Genomic DNA, 18,959 nt, shown 5'->3' on the forward strand with positions numbered 1-18,959 from the left:
CTGAGTTCTTTACACATCTATTCTGTGGGTTTTTTTTTTTTTTCCTAGCTCTCTTTTTAAATAAACTTGCTCATTAGTTCTGTGCTACTAACATCCCGCTCCCACTTTCATTTCGTGAAGCTGCATTTGATGCTCAGTATTCTATAATGTGGCTTGGTTTTTGAAAAGGATGAAGTGTTGGCCTGATAACTGTAAATTTATGATTATATAATAATCAAGTACTGCCAGTGTCGCCTCGATAAAATGACTCAAGAAAAATAGGCATTAATAGGAGTAGGAAAATTACCAGACAGCGTTACTAAGTACACAAGCCTCTTTTGGCTGTTCCTTCTTGGCGTGTGGTTTCCCAAGGAAAGCACACAGTGCCCTCAAGCCACCTGTCTCAGGCTGACAAATAAGTGTCCTGGGCTCTTCCTTCCTCTCCCAGTTTTTTCCTTCGAGTCTTTATTTCTTTCTGGACTGAACTGGTGAACAACTAAAGCCTTCATAACCAATAGCGTCTTACTGTAGCACCCCTCTGTGTTAATCGGGGTTCTCCAGAGAAGTAGAACCAATAGGATGTATATACAAAGAGATTTATTCTAAGGAATCAGCTAATGTGACTCTGTGTCCAGTCAGCAAGCTGGACACCCAGGGGAGTCAATGGTGCAGCTCAGTCTAAAGGTCTGGGAAGAGCTGATGTTTTAGTTTGAAGCTGAAGGCAAGAAAAAACAAAAAGCCAAACAACAACAAGACAAAACAACGCCTCAGCTCAAAAGCAGTCAGGCAGATAGAATTCCCTTTTACTCTTTTGGCTATTGTGAATACTTCTGTTATGAACATGTATATACATGTATTTGTTTGAGTACCTGTTCTCAATTCTTTGGGGAATATAGTGGAAATAGGAATGCTGGGTCATATGATAATTCCACCTTTAACTTTTTGAGAAACTGCTGGACTATTTTCCACAGTGGCTGAACCATTTTTATTTCCACCAGCAATGTACAAGGGTTTCAATTTCTCCCCATCCTCACCAACACTTAAATTCCTATTCATTCATATATAAGTAACCAAGTTTAAATATCTAATATTGTACATAAATATTTATCCTACAAGGAGATCTCCTAGGGGAATCAAGAAACCAAAGAACCAGACTGTTAGATTCTAACGAAGACATGATTAATTTAAAATTAATGGGGAAAGGATATCTTAAATACTTCAATTAATGATTTACCTGCCCTCCAGCTCATTCCAAAATGAATTTGATATGGCTTACAATGTAGAATTTCTATACTACCTGCATCAGAGTATCTGGGGGTACTTGTTAAATAATATATATAGACAGGCCTCACCAAATTTGAGACATCAGAATCTCAGGGCCTTAAAAGGGGCCTCCTTCTGGAATATTCATTTTAAATGTGCTCTCTGAGTGACTTTTATATAAACTGAAATGATGTAACTAGGCCAAAAATTCTCATTAGTCCAATAAGGGATTGAATCTCACCAGGATCATCATTTAAAGTATTTGTGATTAAAGGACTTTCTGCTGTGTCAGGACTCTGTGCTCTGCAGAAAGAGATGAGATTGACCATTTTCAGTCTTGCAAGTTAATGTAATTTAAGAATTATCTTTTAATTTTACCTTTTGGGATTTTCTTAATAACTATTTTGGAATATATTATATTTAGATCAGATCAGATCAGATCAGTCGCTCAGTCGTGTCCGACTCTTTGCGACCCCATGAATCGCAGCACGCCAGGCCTCCCTGTCCATCACCAACTCCCGGAGTTCACTCAGACTCATGTCCATCGAGTCGGTGATGCCATCCAGCCATCTCATCCTCTGTCGTCCCCTTCTCCTCCTGCCCCCAATCCCTCCCAGCATCAGAGTCTTTTCCACTGAGTCAACTCTTCGCATGAGGTGGCCAAAGTACTGGAGTTTCTGCTTTAGCATCATTCCTTCCAAAGAAATCCCAGGGCTGATCTCCTTCAGAATGGACTGGTTGGATCTCCTTGCAGTCCAAGGGACTCTCAAGAGTCTTCTCCAACATCACTGATATATAAATGAAAGCATTAAGAAGTGTGAGTCTAACATTTTATTGAAATAGTGAGACTTTCCTTATAGTACCTGACATTAGTCTGCATAGAGTAACTGAGTTCATGTTTTAATCATTAGAAGTCTTTTCTCTACAAATACCTTTTAACATATGCTTCAATTCTTAAATGATTAGATGTGGGATTTAATATTTCTTTAGGATGATGTTTGATGAATTGGTCACTTCAGCATGTCTATCGCTTTTTTGGGACCATGGATTTCATTAGAAATCTTATGAATCTTTTACCCATTCCTCCCAACTCCCCAAAACTAATGAATATCCTACTGTCCCCCATAATGTTGAATAAATTTCTGAGATTCCATAGATAAAAGGATGAGAATAGCAAGATGTTTAAACCTCTCTCTTCTTCTCTACATCTTTAATTTTTCTCTGCAAGTTAAAAATTTTCTCATTACTCTTGTTACACATTGGAAAAAGCAGTAATACCTAATATATCTATAAAACCAGATTCCTAGTCATTTCAGTCACTCAAACATATTATTTATTCAAAAGAAAGAAGAAAAAAAATCTCTATGCTGAATAAAAATCTGACCTGAAGCCCAAGTATTTTCTATGGTAAGAGAACTAGAGATACAACCTTGAGAAATCTTAGGCAACAAACTAAATGCAGGTGAGCTCGTTGACTAAGATGAAAATACGGAATATAACATGAGAGCAAAAGGATAGAAGGATCTGATTTTAAAATGATAGTGTGTTCTCATTTAATGGACAGACTAAAAACACAGTCTGCCTTGGCCACCCCTGAGTATACTCCTTTTGGAGTAATGAGTATATAGCTGCATACTGAAGACTCTTGCTTGTCAAGAAGCGATAGCGTGGAGACTTCTCTGGTGGTCCAGACTCTGTGATTCCAACACAAGGGGTATGTGTTCGATCTGCAGTAGGAGAACTAAGATCCCATATGGCACTTAGCATGGCCAAAGAAAAAAGAAAACATAGGATGCTACTAACTATAACATGTCATGGAAGGTGGAATTCATTTTAGAAAGACTTCAGGAAAATTTCCATGAACATACAAAAACGTTTCACAACTGTAAAAAAAAGAAAAGGATAATGTTAGACTACTAGGACATTTTGCTGATATTAAAAGCTCCAAGATAGTATTCTTTTCTACTAGAATATTTCAGATGGTTGATTCAGTATTTCTGCCTATTTTGTTTAAGTGATTTTTTCTGAATACAAAGGTTTACAACACTATTTTTGCAAAAGTAGATGTCATTGTTGAGATGTTTTTCTAGCAGCTATGTCTCTGGTGACACAAGGAACACATTTGCAAGATGATTGACAGGGTTAGTGATGCTGTTTGTGGTCAGGAGTAGAGTGACACTTGGAATGTAAATGAAACTTAGATGCTTCATTTTTTTTAAAAAAGTAAGGAGTAAAATGCCAGCTTGGCAAAACCACAATGTATGCTTAGGTGTGGACGGCAAAAAAATAACGTTGACTAATGGCACTTGAAAAGAAGTTATTAGATATACTACACAATCAATTTCCTGTTCAAAAATTATACCTACATATAATTTTAAAAAAACATTTGGACGATTGAAAACCAGAAACTCTAAACAGTGTCTATTTCCTAGTAGATTACACATGGTTTTTATTGTCTTTGTATTTTGCTGTATGAGTGAATTTTTTACAAGGAGTAGCGTTTACATTTAGAGCCATTCAAACTAAAAAATCTACTTTCATTTGAAAATATTAGACTTCTCTACAGGATGTGTTTGCTAAGGCCTTACATAGGGCTGCGTAAACAAGAGGGTGCCCAGGGTGCTTTGGATCACTGAGAGCTTCTGCCCTTGAATGTTTCACCTGGTCTGACATTTTCCTCCATCACTTTCCCTCCTGCTTGTAGCTGGAAGACGAAATTACAACCTTACGACAAGTTTTATCAGCAAAAGAAAGGCATCTTGTGGAGATAAAACAAAAACTTGGCATGAACCTGATGAATGAATTAAAACAGAACTTTAGCAGAGGCTGGCATGACGTGCAGACAACTACTGCGTAAGTATATTTTTTTTCTTAAAAAGTAACACTCAGCCTGCTGTCTTGCCTCTTCTATATTTTTTTTTTCCTTCAAGGCTTATTTTGTACTGGTGTCCAGGGAAAATATTTTCTCTAGAAGTAAAATATATAGAAATATGAATGGTCATTAATATGTTGCATGATACAGGCTCTACAAAGTAGCTTCATGAAATAAAACTTTGTTCACCAAAACTCTGTTTTCACTTAGACTACTTTTATGGAGTTGTACAGTTTTAAATTCTTTCTCTTCAATATACATATTTTTTAACATTTGTTAAATATATACTTTAGGCTTATGTTTTCCCATAAAATTCTAAATCCTTTGAGTATGTGGCACTCACTACATATTTTGAATTTCTATTAAAAATGATTGACAGTTTTAAAAACTGTAGACTTTTTGACCATTAATGTAAAGAGAAAAAACTGTATCTTTCATATTTTGGGGATGTGCTTTTTATCCCTGTTACTCTATAGAATATGTATGTGTATATTGGCCTCTGCCTCCAGTTCCTGGCACAAAGCTCCCAAAATTCATAGAATTTCTTAAGTGATAAGAGCACTAGGAGCATCTTTTGTTCTCATGTTTGCACTTTTACCCTGATTCCTGACACAGAGTTCCTAAATCCTTTGGGATTTCCAGGGTGACAGCTGTATCCTTGGTTCTAATAAGATGACTCTTGGCAGACTCCTGGAGGAGAGCCGGTCACCAGAAAGACGAAGCCATGATTAGAAGCTGTCAGTCCCATGCCCCCATTCTCTATGGAGAGATATGATGAAACTCCATAAAAATCTCAGAAATATGGCATTTGGAAAGCTTTGGGGTTGCTGAACCCATGGACGTGCCAGGCAGGTGGGTCCCAGGAGAAAGCATGGAAAGCATGTATTTCCATGGGAACATGGGGATGGGTTCCCATCCCCACATGCCTCTTTCATTGGGCTGTTCATCTGTATCTTTTATCATATAATTTTTACAATAAATCGGTATAACCTAGCAAGTAATCTGTTTTCTTAAGTTCTGTGAGCCACTCTTGCAAATTAATTGAACTTGGGGAGGAGGTTGTAGGAACCTCTGATTTATAGCCCCTTGGACTTCCCTGGTGGCTGACAGTACCTGCAATTCAATTCCTTGGTCAGGAAGATCCCCTGGAGAAGGGCATGGCAACCCAGTCCAGTGTTCTTGCCTGGAGAATTCCATGAACAGAGGAGCCTTGTGGGCTACAGTCCATGGGGTCGCAAAGAGTCAGACATGACTGAGTGACTAACACTTTGGTCAGGAGCACTGGTGATAATCTGGACTCATGATTTGCATCTGAAGTGGGGTGAGTAGGGAGCACTCTTGTGGGACTGAGCCTTTAACCTGTGGGATCTGATATGATCTCCAGGTAGTGTCAGAATTAAATTGTAGGAGACTCAGCCGGTGTTAAAGAAGCTCTTGATGTGAGAAACCCCTCCACACAAACACATCTGGTATCAGCAGTGTCCTGAGTGTGCTGGTAAGTGTGAGCGTACAGGAGAAACACTGGAGAAGCAAGTTTTTCTTTCTTAGACCAGCAGAAATGTTTTCAGCTTTGCTATTATCTTCTTGTCTGATATTAGGCAAGGTATAGAATAACTTTGTGGAGAAGGCAATGGCACCCCACTCCAGTACTCTTGCCTGGAAAATCCCATGGACGGAGGAGCCTGGTAGGCTGCAGACCATGGGGTCGTGAAGAGTTGGACACAACTGAGCAACTTCACTTTCACTTTTCCCTTTCATCCATTGGAGAAGGAAATGGCAACCCACTCCAGTGTCCTTGCCTGGAGAATCCCAGGGACGGGGTAGCCTGGTGGGCTGCCGTCTATGGGGTCGCATAGAGTCGGACACGAATGAAGCGACTTAGCAGCAGCAGCAGCAGCAGAACTTTGAATATTCTACAGTCTTGCTTTTATGGGGTTACTTTTTAAAATTACACAAAATAATGAACTCGTGTGGTACTTTTCTAATGATTTAAAATATTTTGCTTGCCAGGTGGTCTTGTACCAAAGGGAAGAAGGTGCCCAAATCATAATGTGATTTTTCTTCCTTTTGTGTGTTGAGGGGTGGGGCCTGATGGAGAAACCATAGAGGCTTCCTATCTTTGACCCCAGATTCCACCATCAAGAAGTTTTTGACCTTGTGTTATGCATTTTCTTCCCTACTATTACCCTTTGGAACTTAAAGATATTACATTCCTAGTATCTGAGTGGGAAACAGTTTTTCTCTTTGCTGATTCTTCTCTCCCAAGCATAGAGGGGCTTCCATGAAATGAGATCATATTAGTACCTATCATAGGTAGTGAGGATTCAGTGAGTGCAGAACAGCATCTGGCACTTTGTACACCTGTTTGCTGTTGTAGGAAGCAGGTCTGGTGGGGAGATCCAAGAATTCTGTTTTGGCTTCACAGACTTAGAGAAGGAACCATGGTTGCCAGGGAAGGGGGGAAGAATGGGGGGCAGGGACGGCTAGGGAGTTTGGGATGGACAGGTCCACTGCTATATTTTAAATGGATAACCAACAAGGATCTGCTGTATAGCATATGGAATTCTGCTCACTGTTTTGTGGCAGCCTGGATGGGAGGGGAGTTTGGGGCAGGATGGATACATGTATACAGCTAAATCCCTTCACTGTTCATCTGAAACTATCACAACATTGTTAATCGGCTATTCTCCAATAGAAGGGCTTCCCTGGTGGCTCAGTCAGTAAAGAATCTGCCGGAAATGCCGGAAACCACGTGCAACGCAGGAGACCTGGGTTCAGTCCCTGGGTCAGGAAGATCCCCTGGAGAACGGAATGGCAACCCACTCCAGTATTCTTGCCTAGGAAATCCCATGGACGGAGGTGCCTGCTGGGCTACAGTCCATAGGGTCACAAAGAGTCGGACACGTCTTAGCAGCCAAGGCAAAATAAAATGTTGAAAAAAATTCTGTTTGAGCTGTGCTTAGTCTGAGATGCCCAACAGACCAACAAGTTGCTCCAAGGGGGCGACTCAGAGGAAAAATCAGGGCTAGAGATGGACATGAGAGTTATCTACATACTGATGCAGTGAAAGCTACAGGACTAGAATAGATTTCCTAAGAGATTAGTTAATAAATACAGATGATTATGGTCTCACTAACCTTGAAGAATGATGCGAACTTTCCTTTGTAAAGAATAAATCTCTTTTTTAAGAGGGAGGCCTCAGTCTATCAGCAACATAATTTCAGGAGATCATTCTCTCCCACCCTTTTTTCTTAACTGCTAAGGGAAGGAATGATGCTAAAGCTGAAACTCCAGTACTTTGGCCACCTCATGCGAAGAGCTGACTCATTGGAAAAGACTGATGCTGGGAGGGATTGGGGGCAGGAGGAAAAGGGGACGACAGAGGATGAGATGGCTGGATGGCATCACCGACTCGATGGACATGAGTTTGAGTGAACTCCGGGAATTGGTGATGGACAGGGAGGCCTGGGGTGCTGCAATTCATGGGGTCGCAAAGAGTCGGACACGACTGAGTGACTGAACTGAACTGAACTGAAGGGAAGGGAAAAGTCCTATGTTGGGACAAGGGGTAGGGTGTGATCATAGAATCTGTTTTTCCCCTGGATATTTTTAATGGTGAAATAAATTATTGTTTATTAAATAATTTGCATCCATTAAAATTCTACTTTTCCAAAAAAATTAATTACATGGAAAAATGCTAGCTAACATAATATTCAGTGAAAGCCCATCTCACTTATAAAATATATATATGTAGAAAAAAGACTGAAAGGAAACCAATATATTAACTGGGATTAACTGTGAGTGATGGGTATGTGTGTAAGATTCATTATTTTTTCCATTCACCCATCTTTCCTTTTTTTTTCTCCCTTAAATATTTAAATTCCTGCTATTAGTGTACATCACACCGATTTTAGAACAATATCTATGCATCATGTGGTGAAAATTTTGATGTGAGGGAGTGAGGAACTGGGGTAGGGTTAGCTTGGATAGAATTAGATTTCAAAGCACTAAAAAGAATTTTAGCTGTCAAGGCACTACAGGTATTCCAGAGGCAATACTTTGCATGCTGATTAAACAGTCATGACCTATTTAGTTTGATTTATAATGAAATGAAAACCTCTGATATGTTAATGAAAGATTTTGCATATTTTAGTTTGTGGTAGGATTCATATTGGAATGAAACCAGATGACTAGGAATAACTACACAGCAGATTAAAATTATCTCCCTTTTAGAAAGATAACCATATAGTATTAGGTCAAGAGATCATCTGTGTCCCAGGGCTTGTTGTTGCTGTTGTTTTTGTCTAGCTTTTTGGGTGCCTTGATTTCAGAGACTCTAAGAACACACACAAAAAGTCCCCCTACCCTCTTCTTTTTTCTTCTCTGAAGCTCTGTAATGTTTCTAGGCTTTAAGGAGGCACAGGGGAGGTGGGTGGCCTTGGGGTGAAGAGGTGGGGAGACCATTGGAGGAGAAATTGAATCTCTTCTGGAGATAGAAGGAAAAGTAATTTGAAAACCTGATGTCATGGTGGACTATTCAAACTGATGTGCTTCATTTTAGTGAGTGAGTGGCCTTTGCTAACCCGTGAAATTGCCCCAACAGTAAACCCCTCTGAGTTGTATTAGACCAAATGGTAGTCTACAAAGGGGAGAAGGTCATGGAATGGAATTTCAACTATTTCATCTTTTTGGAAGCTTAATAAATTCACCCTATATACAGAGGAGTAAAACTCTAACATTCAGCTTTTTAAAAAAATGCATAGTGCTTGAAAATTGAAGCTTGGTATACGATTTATTTACTCTTTGATTTTGTGCTTCTAAGACTTCCAGCCTATTGTGGTCAGTAAAGATTATTATATCTTATTTATGAGGAACTGTTGTGGCACATTAGGTTCAGAAGTGCCAGTGAAGATTAAAGACCTAATTTTAAAAGCCCATCTCTCTCATGGTTGTTCATTCTTCTTACTGGCCTCATCATACAAGGTAGAACATAGGTTCTACTTTTCTAGATTCAAGTGGTAAATCTGTGATTTGGTGTTGTGTTTGGGGAACCTTTGGAAGAGAAGAAGTCTAAATAGTTTTTGTGTCTTTGGTGAAGTGCTGCATATGCAGTTGTTAAAGTAATGCTCTCTTTTAAATTCCATAATAGAAAATAGATTTGGGCTATAAAATATCTTCTTGTAAAAAGACTGTTGAATTACAATTTTTTTTTCTACCTGCATGTAGAAAAATGCTTTAGGTCAGAACACGTTAGAGGATGACATGCTTTCTCCTTTTGATTATTAACACTGATTTTCAAATCACTAGGACATGAAGAGAGGAAGAGCCCTCTGTCAGTATGCTGGCCAAAGAGCTCACCTGTTCTAATGGTTAAAGGTTACCCAGTCCTTAAAATGTAAAGATACACACACACACACAGATACAATGGAGTATTATTCAACCATGAGAAAAGGAAATCCTGTTGTTTGCAATAATATGGGTGGACCTTGAGGGCACTATGCTGAGTGGAGTCAGAGAGGGATAGAATCTGCATAGTGTCACTTATATGTGGAATCTAAAAAAAAAGTCAGACTCTTGGAAACAGAAAATGCAAGAGTGGTTTCTGGAGGTGGTGGGTATGGGTGAAATAGGGAGAGGTTGCTAAGAGTACAAACTATTACTTATAAGTTGAATAAGGTTTGAGGAGCTAATGTATAATATAATGACCATAGTTGAAAACACTATTGTATAAATGAAATTTGCTAAGAGAGTAGAACTTAACGTTCTCCTCAATATATACATGTGCATGCATGCTTAGTTTCTTAGACTTGTCCTATTCTTTGTGACCCCATGGACTGTAGCCCGCCAGGCATCTCAGTCTATGGAATTTTCTAGGCAAGAATACTAGTGTGGATTGCCATTTCCTTCTTCAGAGGATCTTCCCGACCCAGGGATGAAAACTGCATCTCTTGCGTCTCCTGCATTGCAGGCAGATTCTTTATCTTCTGAACCACCAAGGAAGCCCATATTCCCCCAAAGCGGGTGTTTGCTGGAGTTGCTTTAGAGCACGCAAGGACAAATTTCCCTCACTCATTTTAAGGTCACCATGGCTCTTCTCTAGAAGGGGAAAGTTCACGCTGCCAAGTCCTGACTTTGCACCTTGTACCTGAAGTCAGGGAATCCAAGTGGCCTCTGTTTCCTCCCTTTGGCCTCATGGGGCTCTTGCTCTGGTTGATTTCAGCCGCTGGGGATACAGTGATGATGAACAAGATGTGGTCCCCACCCTCAGGAAGTTCAGATAAGTCACAGAGAGGGATTCAAAAACCCTAATTGCAGCACAAAGGAACAATGTTTGGGAAGAGCTATGCAGAGGGGATTATGGGAACCCTGAGGAGAGCCACACAACACAGACGTCTTAGAGCAAATACTCTCGAGTTTTCTGCCTCCCAGCGCACAGCTGACAGCAACCTGAGGATATCTTAACATTTTGACTTTTCTTTAAGGAAAATATATTAGTCTCCTGCTCTGTCAATTATGGAACTCAGCAATGGTGTAATTCACATTTAGCTTAAAATAAGAGATGCTAGTAATCTAAAATGTTAAATACTGCTTCCTTTTAAATTAGAAGGTTGTCAGGTCAATCAGAAGGTTAGCATTTAAGTTGTTTTTCATCATTTGAATATTATTGAACATATTTTTATGCAGTAGAGTTGAAAAACAGTTTTAAGTGTTAGTAGTATAAACTATTGGAGAAGGCAATGGCACCCCACTCCAGTACTCTTGCCTGGAAAACCCCATGGACAGAGGAGCCTGGTAGGCTGTAGTCCATGGGGTCGCTAGGAGTCGAACACGACTGAGCAACTTCACTCTCACTTTTCACTTTCATGCATTGGAGAAGGAAATGGCAACCCACTCCAGTGTTCTTGCCCGGAGAATCCCAGGGACAGGGGAGCCTGTTGGGCTGCCGTCCCTGGGGTCGCACAGAGTCGGACACGACTGAAGCGACTTAGCAGCAGCAGCAGCAGTATAAACTATGGAGGCTTCCCAGGTGGCGTAGTGGTAAAGAATCCAATCCACCTGCCAGTGCAGGAGACACAAGAGATGTGGGTTCGATCCCTGCGTCAGGAAGATCCCCTGGAGAAGGAAATGGCAACCCACTCCAGTATTCTTGCCTGGAGAAACCTATGGACAGAGGAACCTGGCAGGGTGCAGTCCTTGGGGTCGCCAGAGAGTTGGACGCGACTGAGCACAGCACAAACTATGTATAGAGTTTCATGGCACAGTGAAGGGAGTAAAATGCAACTATGCTGACTTCCTTGGGGGTTATCAGTGGCCTGACAGAAGGGCTCTTTTTCAAGATGCAGGCTCCTAGCATCTGGATGGGGGTGTATATTACTTACTCAGTTTTAAGATCAAGCCCAATTAGGATGCAGCATAAGGTATAGACTCTGTGCAGTGCATAACTCCAGAGGGGCCCTTCACTTAGGCTGTAATGTGTAATATGTGTCTTTCCCTATTCCCTAGGAAATGTCTGTTTAGTAATGAATGTTTGGTTTGACTTTATCATCTAGATAATACATGATTTTTACACTTCCTAAGAACACAGGCATTGTGTAAATAAATAACATATGGTGCTGATATTATAGACTTGTTTCTTCCTGCTAACAAAAAAGAATAATAGAATACCATATTACTAAAGTGATTTCAGTCCCAAGGAAAACCAACAAGGGTGTTTTAAAGCATTTGCTTAGAGTCTGATAGTATATTTAGGGCTGGATGACTTGTGGGAGGTGGAAGGGGAGGAAGGATAAGGGAAGTTCCCACATAATGGATTTCATAGGACATAGTCTTCTTGGAGATGCCATATGCATGAAAGTATTCTAGGCTAAGCAGGGAGCTTTGGGGAACTTACCTGGGAACAGCTCTGTGAAGTCTAAGCAGTGCAGTATAGTGACTTGGCTTACATATTCCCTCAGGTTAGGTGCTTTTGTTTTCTGGTTTATTAACGCTTAGAAATTTCCCAGGCCAGCGGACACACCGCTGCCTTTCCTGCCACCATGATCAAAACCTGAAGCCAATCTTTTTGTCTTGTTCCATTTGTCACTAGCAACCTTTTGTCAAGTCTGTCCATTCTCTCCCTACAATCCATCACACCGCTCTGTTCTTACTGCCTGGACTCCCAGTTCAGACCAACAGAGGAGCTTCCCCTTCCATCACTGATTCCTTCATCTAGTATTTGTTCAGTTTCCCCTTTTTCCTGCTGCCAGATCCTAGGGACACAGAAATGAATGGCTTCCTTGTCCTCGGGGAGTCAGCCTTGTGGGGACATAGGTTTAGGAACAGATCATTGCAGTACTGTATTCCTAAAACTGTCTTGAAAAAAGTCACTGTATTAGCTTAAGATTATGCACCCTTCTTACTCCAACCTCTCTCCATATTACAAAATAAGTACTAGTTCAATTTTGCCTTTTTATGGTTCCTTTTACCCACATAAATAGGAAAAGCTTACATTTCTCTTTGAAATATGCATTCTCTAATCTGTGTTAGCTTTGATGGCTAGAGCTTTCATTGTCCTTTCATAGAGTTAATACATCTCTTTAAGAATAATTTTCTACTATCGAAGCAGTTCCATTATTTGTGATTAAAGATCTGCACATTCAGATCTAGGCTTACAAATGTGTATTTTTACTGAATTCAGATTGCATGGTCTGACTTTCCTGCTAATGAGCAGCCACCAATCCATCCTCCCCAAAGAACAGAAGCAATTGCTTCTGTGGATCATCTTCCTAAATCTGTTTTGGAAAGGGAACTTTCAAAAGTTCCCTGGTGGCTCAGATGGTCAAGAATCTGCCTGCAATGTGGGAGACCTGGGTTCATCCCTAGGTTGGGAAGATCCCCTGGAGGAGGGCATGGCAACCCACTCCAGTATTCTTGCTGGAGAATCCCCATGGACATAGGAGCCTGGCAGGCTACAGCCCATGGGGTCCCAAAGAGTTGGCCATGACTGAGCGACTAAGCACACAGGAGAGAGAAGGACGATGGATGTATTATGGGCGGTCTTGATAATAAGCTGTTCTTATTTTTCTGTTTTATTTCTAGCTACAAGAAAACACATGAAACCCTGAGTCATGCCGGGCGGTCAAGAATCTGCCTGCAATGTGGGAGACCTGGGTTCATCCCTAGGTTGGGAAGATCCCCTGGAGGAGGGCATGGCAACCCACTCCAGTATTCTTGCTGGAGAATCCCCATGGACATAGGAGCCTGGCAGGCTACAGCCCATGGGGTCCCAAAGAGTTGGCCATGACTGAGCGACTAAGCACACAGGAGAGAGAAGGACGATGGATGTATTATGGGCGGTCTTGATAATAAGCTGTTCTTATTTTTCTGTTTTATTTCTAGCTACAAGAAAACACATGAAACCCTGAGTCATGCCGGGCAGAAGGCAACTGCAGCTTTCAGTAACGTTGGGACGGCCATCAGCAAGAAGTTTGGAGACATGAGGTACTGTGGGAAAGAACCATGTGGAAGAGGCTAGGCCTTTGGCTTTCAGAGACAAGGAGGGGCATTATCCATTGACTAGTCCTCCTAAGGCATTCTTTTCTTTAATTGGATTAAAATTTTATGTGGCTGATCGTATTGGTGACTGAGATACATTTTTATATTGGGACCTTTACCTAAAGGTCAGCTTAGTGGACCTGATCCCAGAGATGCCCTTTCTACTATTCAGTAAAAATAGAAGACAGAGGGTACCTTTAATCACCAGTAATAAGGAGAGATTCCAAAAGAATGCAGCACACACTGAATTTGAATCACTGTAACTCAAACTAAGTTAAAATATGCTTTCAGTGAATATGCTCTGATAAACTATTCTTGGCTACATTTTTGTACACATACAGCTAGTATATATATTTTTTTCTATGCTAAATATATAGATATTTATTCTTTTATTCTAAAAAGGTACCACGGATATATGCACCTGGTAATATTCTTTCTTTACTTTGGCAATATATTGTGAATATGTTAATAAGTGTTTATTACATCTTCATTTTTGGTGGATGTAATCTCTTCCAGTGCACAGCTGTTAAATTTAAAATTTACCAAATTTTAAAAATTTAAAAATTACCAAAATTTTTAAACCAGTTCCTTTGCACATTTTGGTTATTTTCAGTATTTGTTATATGAAATTAGGGTGAATATCAAGATTTTCAACTGAGAACAATGTAGTATTGACCATTTTTATTTTTTATATTATATTCTAGAAAGTTATCTTACATACAGTTGCTGCTCTCATATTTTTTTGTTTATTTAAATACCTATCATAGTTTATTTTGAATTTGGCTGATATGCTTAGGAGATTTTTCTTTATAAATCAATGTCATTTTTGTCTCTAAAAATCAAGTTCAATTTTTAAAAACTTCTCAAGTACATTTTATATTTCTTCTTTTTAAAAACTATGTGCATATTATTTTACTGGATTCTTAAATTATTGCTTTCTGTATTACTCTGCAGCTTTGATGCCTAGAGGCAAATATTTATATCATTGTGTTTAAGTTATTTTTTGACTTCAAAAATTACTGGATTGTGCCCAGCATTCATGCATCATCTTAAGAACTTGGCATTCATGAGGCTAGAATTAAGTAAGTACATATGCATGAATCTGAGTACATTGCTTTATCTTCATTTTTGCTAATAAAGCAATAACGAAAAGCAATTAAAATTCTTCAGAGGCAGCGTGTGATGAACTGGTAAGCATTTTGGATTATTAATTAACCCTAGCTTTATTAGAATAAAATTTGCAGTCATTTCAATGGCAGGAAAGCATTTATCTAAACAAATTACATAATTCCTTAAAACAGGAAAGACCTTATCACCAGTTATATCCAAGAAAATATATTTTGTCATGTTTATGAAATTTGTTTTCCACATACTTAGGTGAAACAATTATCACAGTGGCATAATACTGCCAACAGGAACAGTGTTTCTCCACCTGTAGGAGACTTTACAGACACCTCTGAAGCTTGTTAAATGCATATTCCTAGATTCCACCTCTCTCTCGTGAGATTGCACCTCAGTAAGTCTTGGATGGCATCTAGGAATCTGTTTGAAATAAGCTCCCAGGTGATCTGACTTCAACTGGTTAGGTGTTGAGAAACCAAGTGTAACTTAGCTTACCTGTACCTGGGTGTTCTCAGTTATAAATGTAGATAAGAGTAACAGCATCATCAGGTCATTATGCAAGTAGCAGAAGACAGCGTGCCATGTATTAAACAATGAATAAATGCTAGTTTTTACCTTTACTAAGGAACTATCTCAGTTACAAGGTGGCCCTCCAGGACAGAAATTAGGCAGAGTCCCTGAACAGGAGTGTGCTGTATTTCATGAGTTGTAAAGAATGAAGACTGTGTTTCACACATATAGCATGTTGACACACTCATGTTCCTGCATGAACTGGGCATAATATCAAGGTGTGTTGACTGCCTTTCCTCCTGTTTCAATGTGGCTTTGTTTTAGCATAATGGATAATCTGTTTCCAAGGAGTTTCAAACTTTTCGTTAATTACTGCTCTGTGCAGAGGACACAACACTTCCATTATAAACTATTGGGAAATGTAGTCTTTATTACTAGAGATTCAAATATGATCCTGTAATATTTTGTAGACCTATATTTTCCAATCTATATTTTTCTCAAGCTAAATATCTAACATCTATATATAAATGAGGATAAGTCCCCGTGGAAACAAGTTTTACAAAGGATTATTACTTTTGATTATACTAGAACAAGTAATATATGTAAAAATCATATTTGAAAATTACTTAAGTTTAATACAATAATGATTCTTAAATGAGAACAATTAGTGGGTTTTCAATTTGGGGTTCAAATTAACTTGTCAATAAAATGATAAATTTTATGATGAAATAATAAAATGATAAATATCAATAAATGATAAATGATAAATTTCCCCACTATAAAATGATAGTGGGGAAATTTAAAAATTTTATCTCAGGCATTTTACTTTGAACCCCTTTGCAGTTTGAAAGTATTAATATCATATTATTTTATATTTTGTTGGTTACATCATAATATCCCTTTGTGAATTCTGGAACACACTTCTGAATTTGTTCAAAAATTGCCAGAAAAATTTAGATACCTTAGGAGAAAAACAGGACCTCTCAATTTTTGTTTAAAATCATTACAAGTTAATGCTCACAGGTTTCCAAAACTTAGAATTTGGACTTTTTAATAACTGAGTGAAAAATACTATGTTAAGATTTAATTTAGACGTTTTATAAAAATAAATAATATTTCCTGAGCTAAGGTCCTCCTTTTATCCTGATGACCCCTAAGTGAAGGCCCCTCAGCCCAGTCGCGGAATTCTGCCTCCTTCTCCGTCTGCTAGATAACATGGCTAATAGCTACCTAACCAGATGGTTTTCTCTGAAGTTAACACGAAGTCACATTTATGAAAGGACTCTGTGGAGAAATGCAAGCTATTGGAATCATTTTTATAATAGTAATGTTGCCATCTTCTTGGCATTTCTGGGTGAATTCGTGCAGACACCGTGTAATCTAGTGGAGAGGAAATCTTTGGACAAGGCTTGTAACTTTAACAGAGAATCCAGCTATAGCCATGAGAAAAACGGTGAGAAGCACAGCATATAACAGTTGGTAAAGCAATCGTGAAGACATTAAAAAGTCAGTGCACTCAAAAAGAGTAAGGAATGAGGTCCCTTATCTTTTCTCTGGGGCTCTTGAAAGGGGACATCGGGCAGTGTGGTCCTTTCTCTGCATCCTGATGTGCTAACCTTGCTCCTCCTTTTCTCTCCTGTGCTGCTATGGCTGCAGGTCTCATTCCATCGGGTAAGCGTTGTCCCTGGGATACAACTGGCTCCCTCCCTCGAAGCTCCCTTCCTCCCCAGAGCACCATGGTGGGCGTGCCTGGGCCCCAAAGCTCTTTTCCTGAGACTGTTCACGACCAGGGAGTTACAGAGTATAGGGCACCTAATGTGTTTGCATCTATTTCAGCACTTGTTTATCTCATTTCTGAATCATTTATTAATGCATCACTTTCGCTTGCTGAGTCATCCTCAGGGATCTCTTTCTGCATCATGTCCCTGTACATGGCAGAGGTCCTTAGAAGAAACAGAAAGTGGAAATTGTGCACTGCAGATGTATTTGAAACCGGCAGAAAGTAAAGTCGAGAAACAGAACAATTTCCTCTAGATTGTCATGTTTTTCTGAACTTCTTATAACTGTTATTTAGGCAGATGGTTCACCTTCAGCTTTCTGTACCCTCTGAAGTTGAAGTGGAAAAGCCCAAGTGTTAACACGTGTGCAATTGTCAGTCCCAGGTCTCTGAATTAAGCCTCCTTTGGGGTGGAATCTTATTACATAAATTAAAAAAAAAATTCTTTCCTAAGAAAACTACCTGTATTTAAGAGATGAATACTTGATAATGTTGATGAATTTCTTTTAGTAATTCTCTTTTTTAAATGTAATTTATGAAGTATTTTGCCTATGATTTCTAAATGGAGTGTGTGTAAATATCTGCTGCATTTCTTTGTCCTTTTCTTTCTGAGTTCTAGTAAAGTTACTAACCCTAACCTCAGTGGATATTGTTGGGGAAGGTGAGGGTGGGTTTGATCCCTTACCTGTTAAGCTTCTTGGGAGAGGAGCAGGCAGGAACTGTGCTGGAAAGTGGATGAGGGAATGCTCGCTTAGGAAAATGAACCCCATTTTGCTTCCCCCCTCCACACACCCTGATTTCTAAGCGGAACTCACATAGAAATAACAGTCAGTCAGAGGGACAATGAATCAATTGCTGTAGGATTAATAAGGTAAGACAGCTGATGCTCTTAGAAGCCTCAGAAAAGTTGATCCTTGTACCGGTTGTCCTAGGATGGAGGCGGAAACCCTAGCTCCCACGTTGGACTGTGTGAAATGTGTTTAGTTGGCGTGTTTCCTTGATTGACTCATGTTAACTCTGTGTAGTCCTCTAATGAGCTTCAAAGGGATGATGAGCTGTTAGCTGCCTGGCTCTACCTGCTGGGCACTGCCCCTTGTCCCTGACTGTCTTCCTGAAACAGGAGGAGGGAGCTGGACCAGGAGTCATGTCCCCAGAGTCATGTACATGGACTGCTGGCCTGACCTGGGGGGAACCAGACACTCTCCTCAGATTTCCTGGCTTACAGATAAAGTATAGGGTTGACCAAAAATTTGTTTGGCATTTTCCATACGATCTTGCAGAAAACCCAAATGAACATTTTGGCCAACCCAATAAAATAATATGCAGCCATGGACCATCTGCTCTTCCTTTATTCCTTTGGAAATGATTGTGGCCCATCCTACCCAACAATAACAAATATCATCTTGGTGGGGAGGGCAGGGAATACTTCAGATAGTTGACATTGCTGTTTTAAAACTGTGAATGAGGAGTTTCTCATATACTTATATTGTACTATCTTCTTTTTTCTTTTTTTTGTTTCCCCTTTAATCTGCTTTTGCCCTGAAGCTACTCCATTCGCCATTCCATAAGTATGCCTGCAATGAGGTAATGTGTGTAAATTAGTTTACATAATCTCAATGCAGAATGTGTATGAAGTGTTACTTTTATTGTGGATTTTTTCCTTTTTTATATGAGGGGAAGTGCCATGACCTATTATATTCTCTTTTCTGATGGCCCTCAGGAAAAAAAGGCTGACAATGCTATAGAAGAATTGTAGTTGTGAAGGGCTCAAGCTATTGATTGGACACACTAGTTTAAATCCAGCAGTTCCTGATTTGTATGACCTGAGACAACTTACCAAATCTACTTCAATCTCCATTCTCTTGCCCATATACTAGGAGAAATGAGAATCTATCTACTTCA

At 39.6% G+C, this 18,959-nt stretch overlaps 1 protein-coding gene across 7 annotated transcripts in view; it reads left to right on the forward strand.

Annotated features, from left to right (window-relative positions):
• Positions 1 to 18,959, forward strand: part of TPD52L1 (TPD52 like 1) — a 92,427-nt gene that overhangs the window by 64,588 nt on the left and 8,880 nt on the right. For 4 of the 7 annotated variants that reach the window (XM_044924450.2, XM_006049324.3, XM_044924447.1 and 1 more), the window contains 4 exons: positions 3,947 to 4,095; positions 13,493 to 13,594; positions 16,937 to 16,951; positions 18,603 to 18,641. In XM_044924450.2, coding sequence (XP_044780385.1) covers positions 3,947 to 4,095; positions 13,493 to 13,594; positions 16,937 to 16,951; positions 18,603 to 18,641 — 305 coding nt within the window. The remainder of the gene's footprint in view (positions 1 to 3,946; positions 4,096 to 13,492; positions 13,595 to 16,936; positions 16,952 to 18,602; positions 18,642 to 18,959) is intronic. The other 3 variants (XM_044924449.1, XM_044924451.1, XM_044924448.1) reach the window with 2 other exon arrangements.

Source organism: Bubalus bubalis, chromosome 10 (assembly GCF_019923935.1).
Source record: "Bubalus bubalis isolate 160015118507 breed Murrah chromosome 10, NDDB_SH_1, whole genome shotgun sequence".
NCBI classification, from domain to species: domain Eukaryota; kingdom Metazoa; phylum Chordata; class Mammalia; order Artiodactyla; family Bovidae; genus Bubalus; species Bubalus bubalis.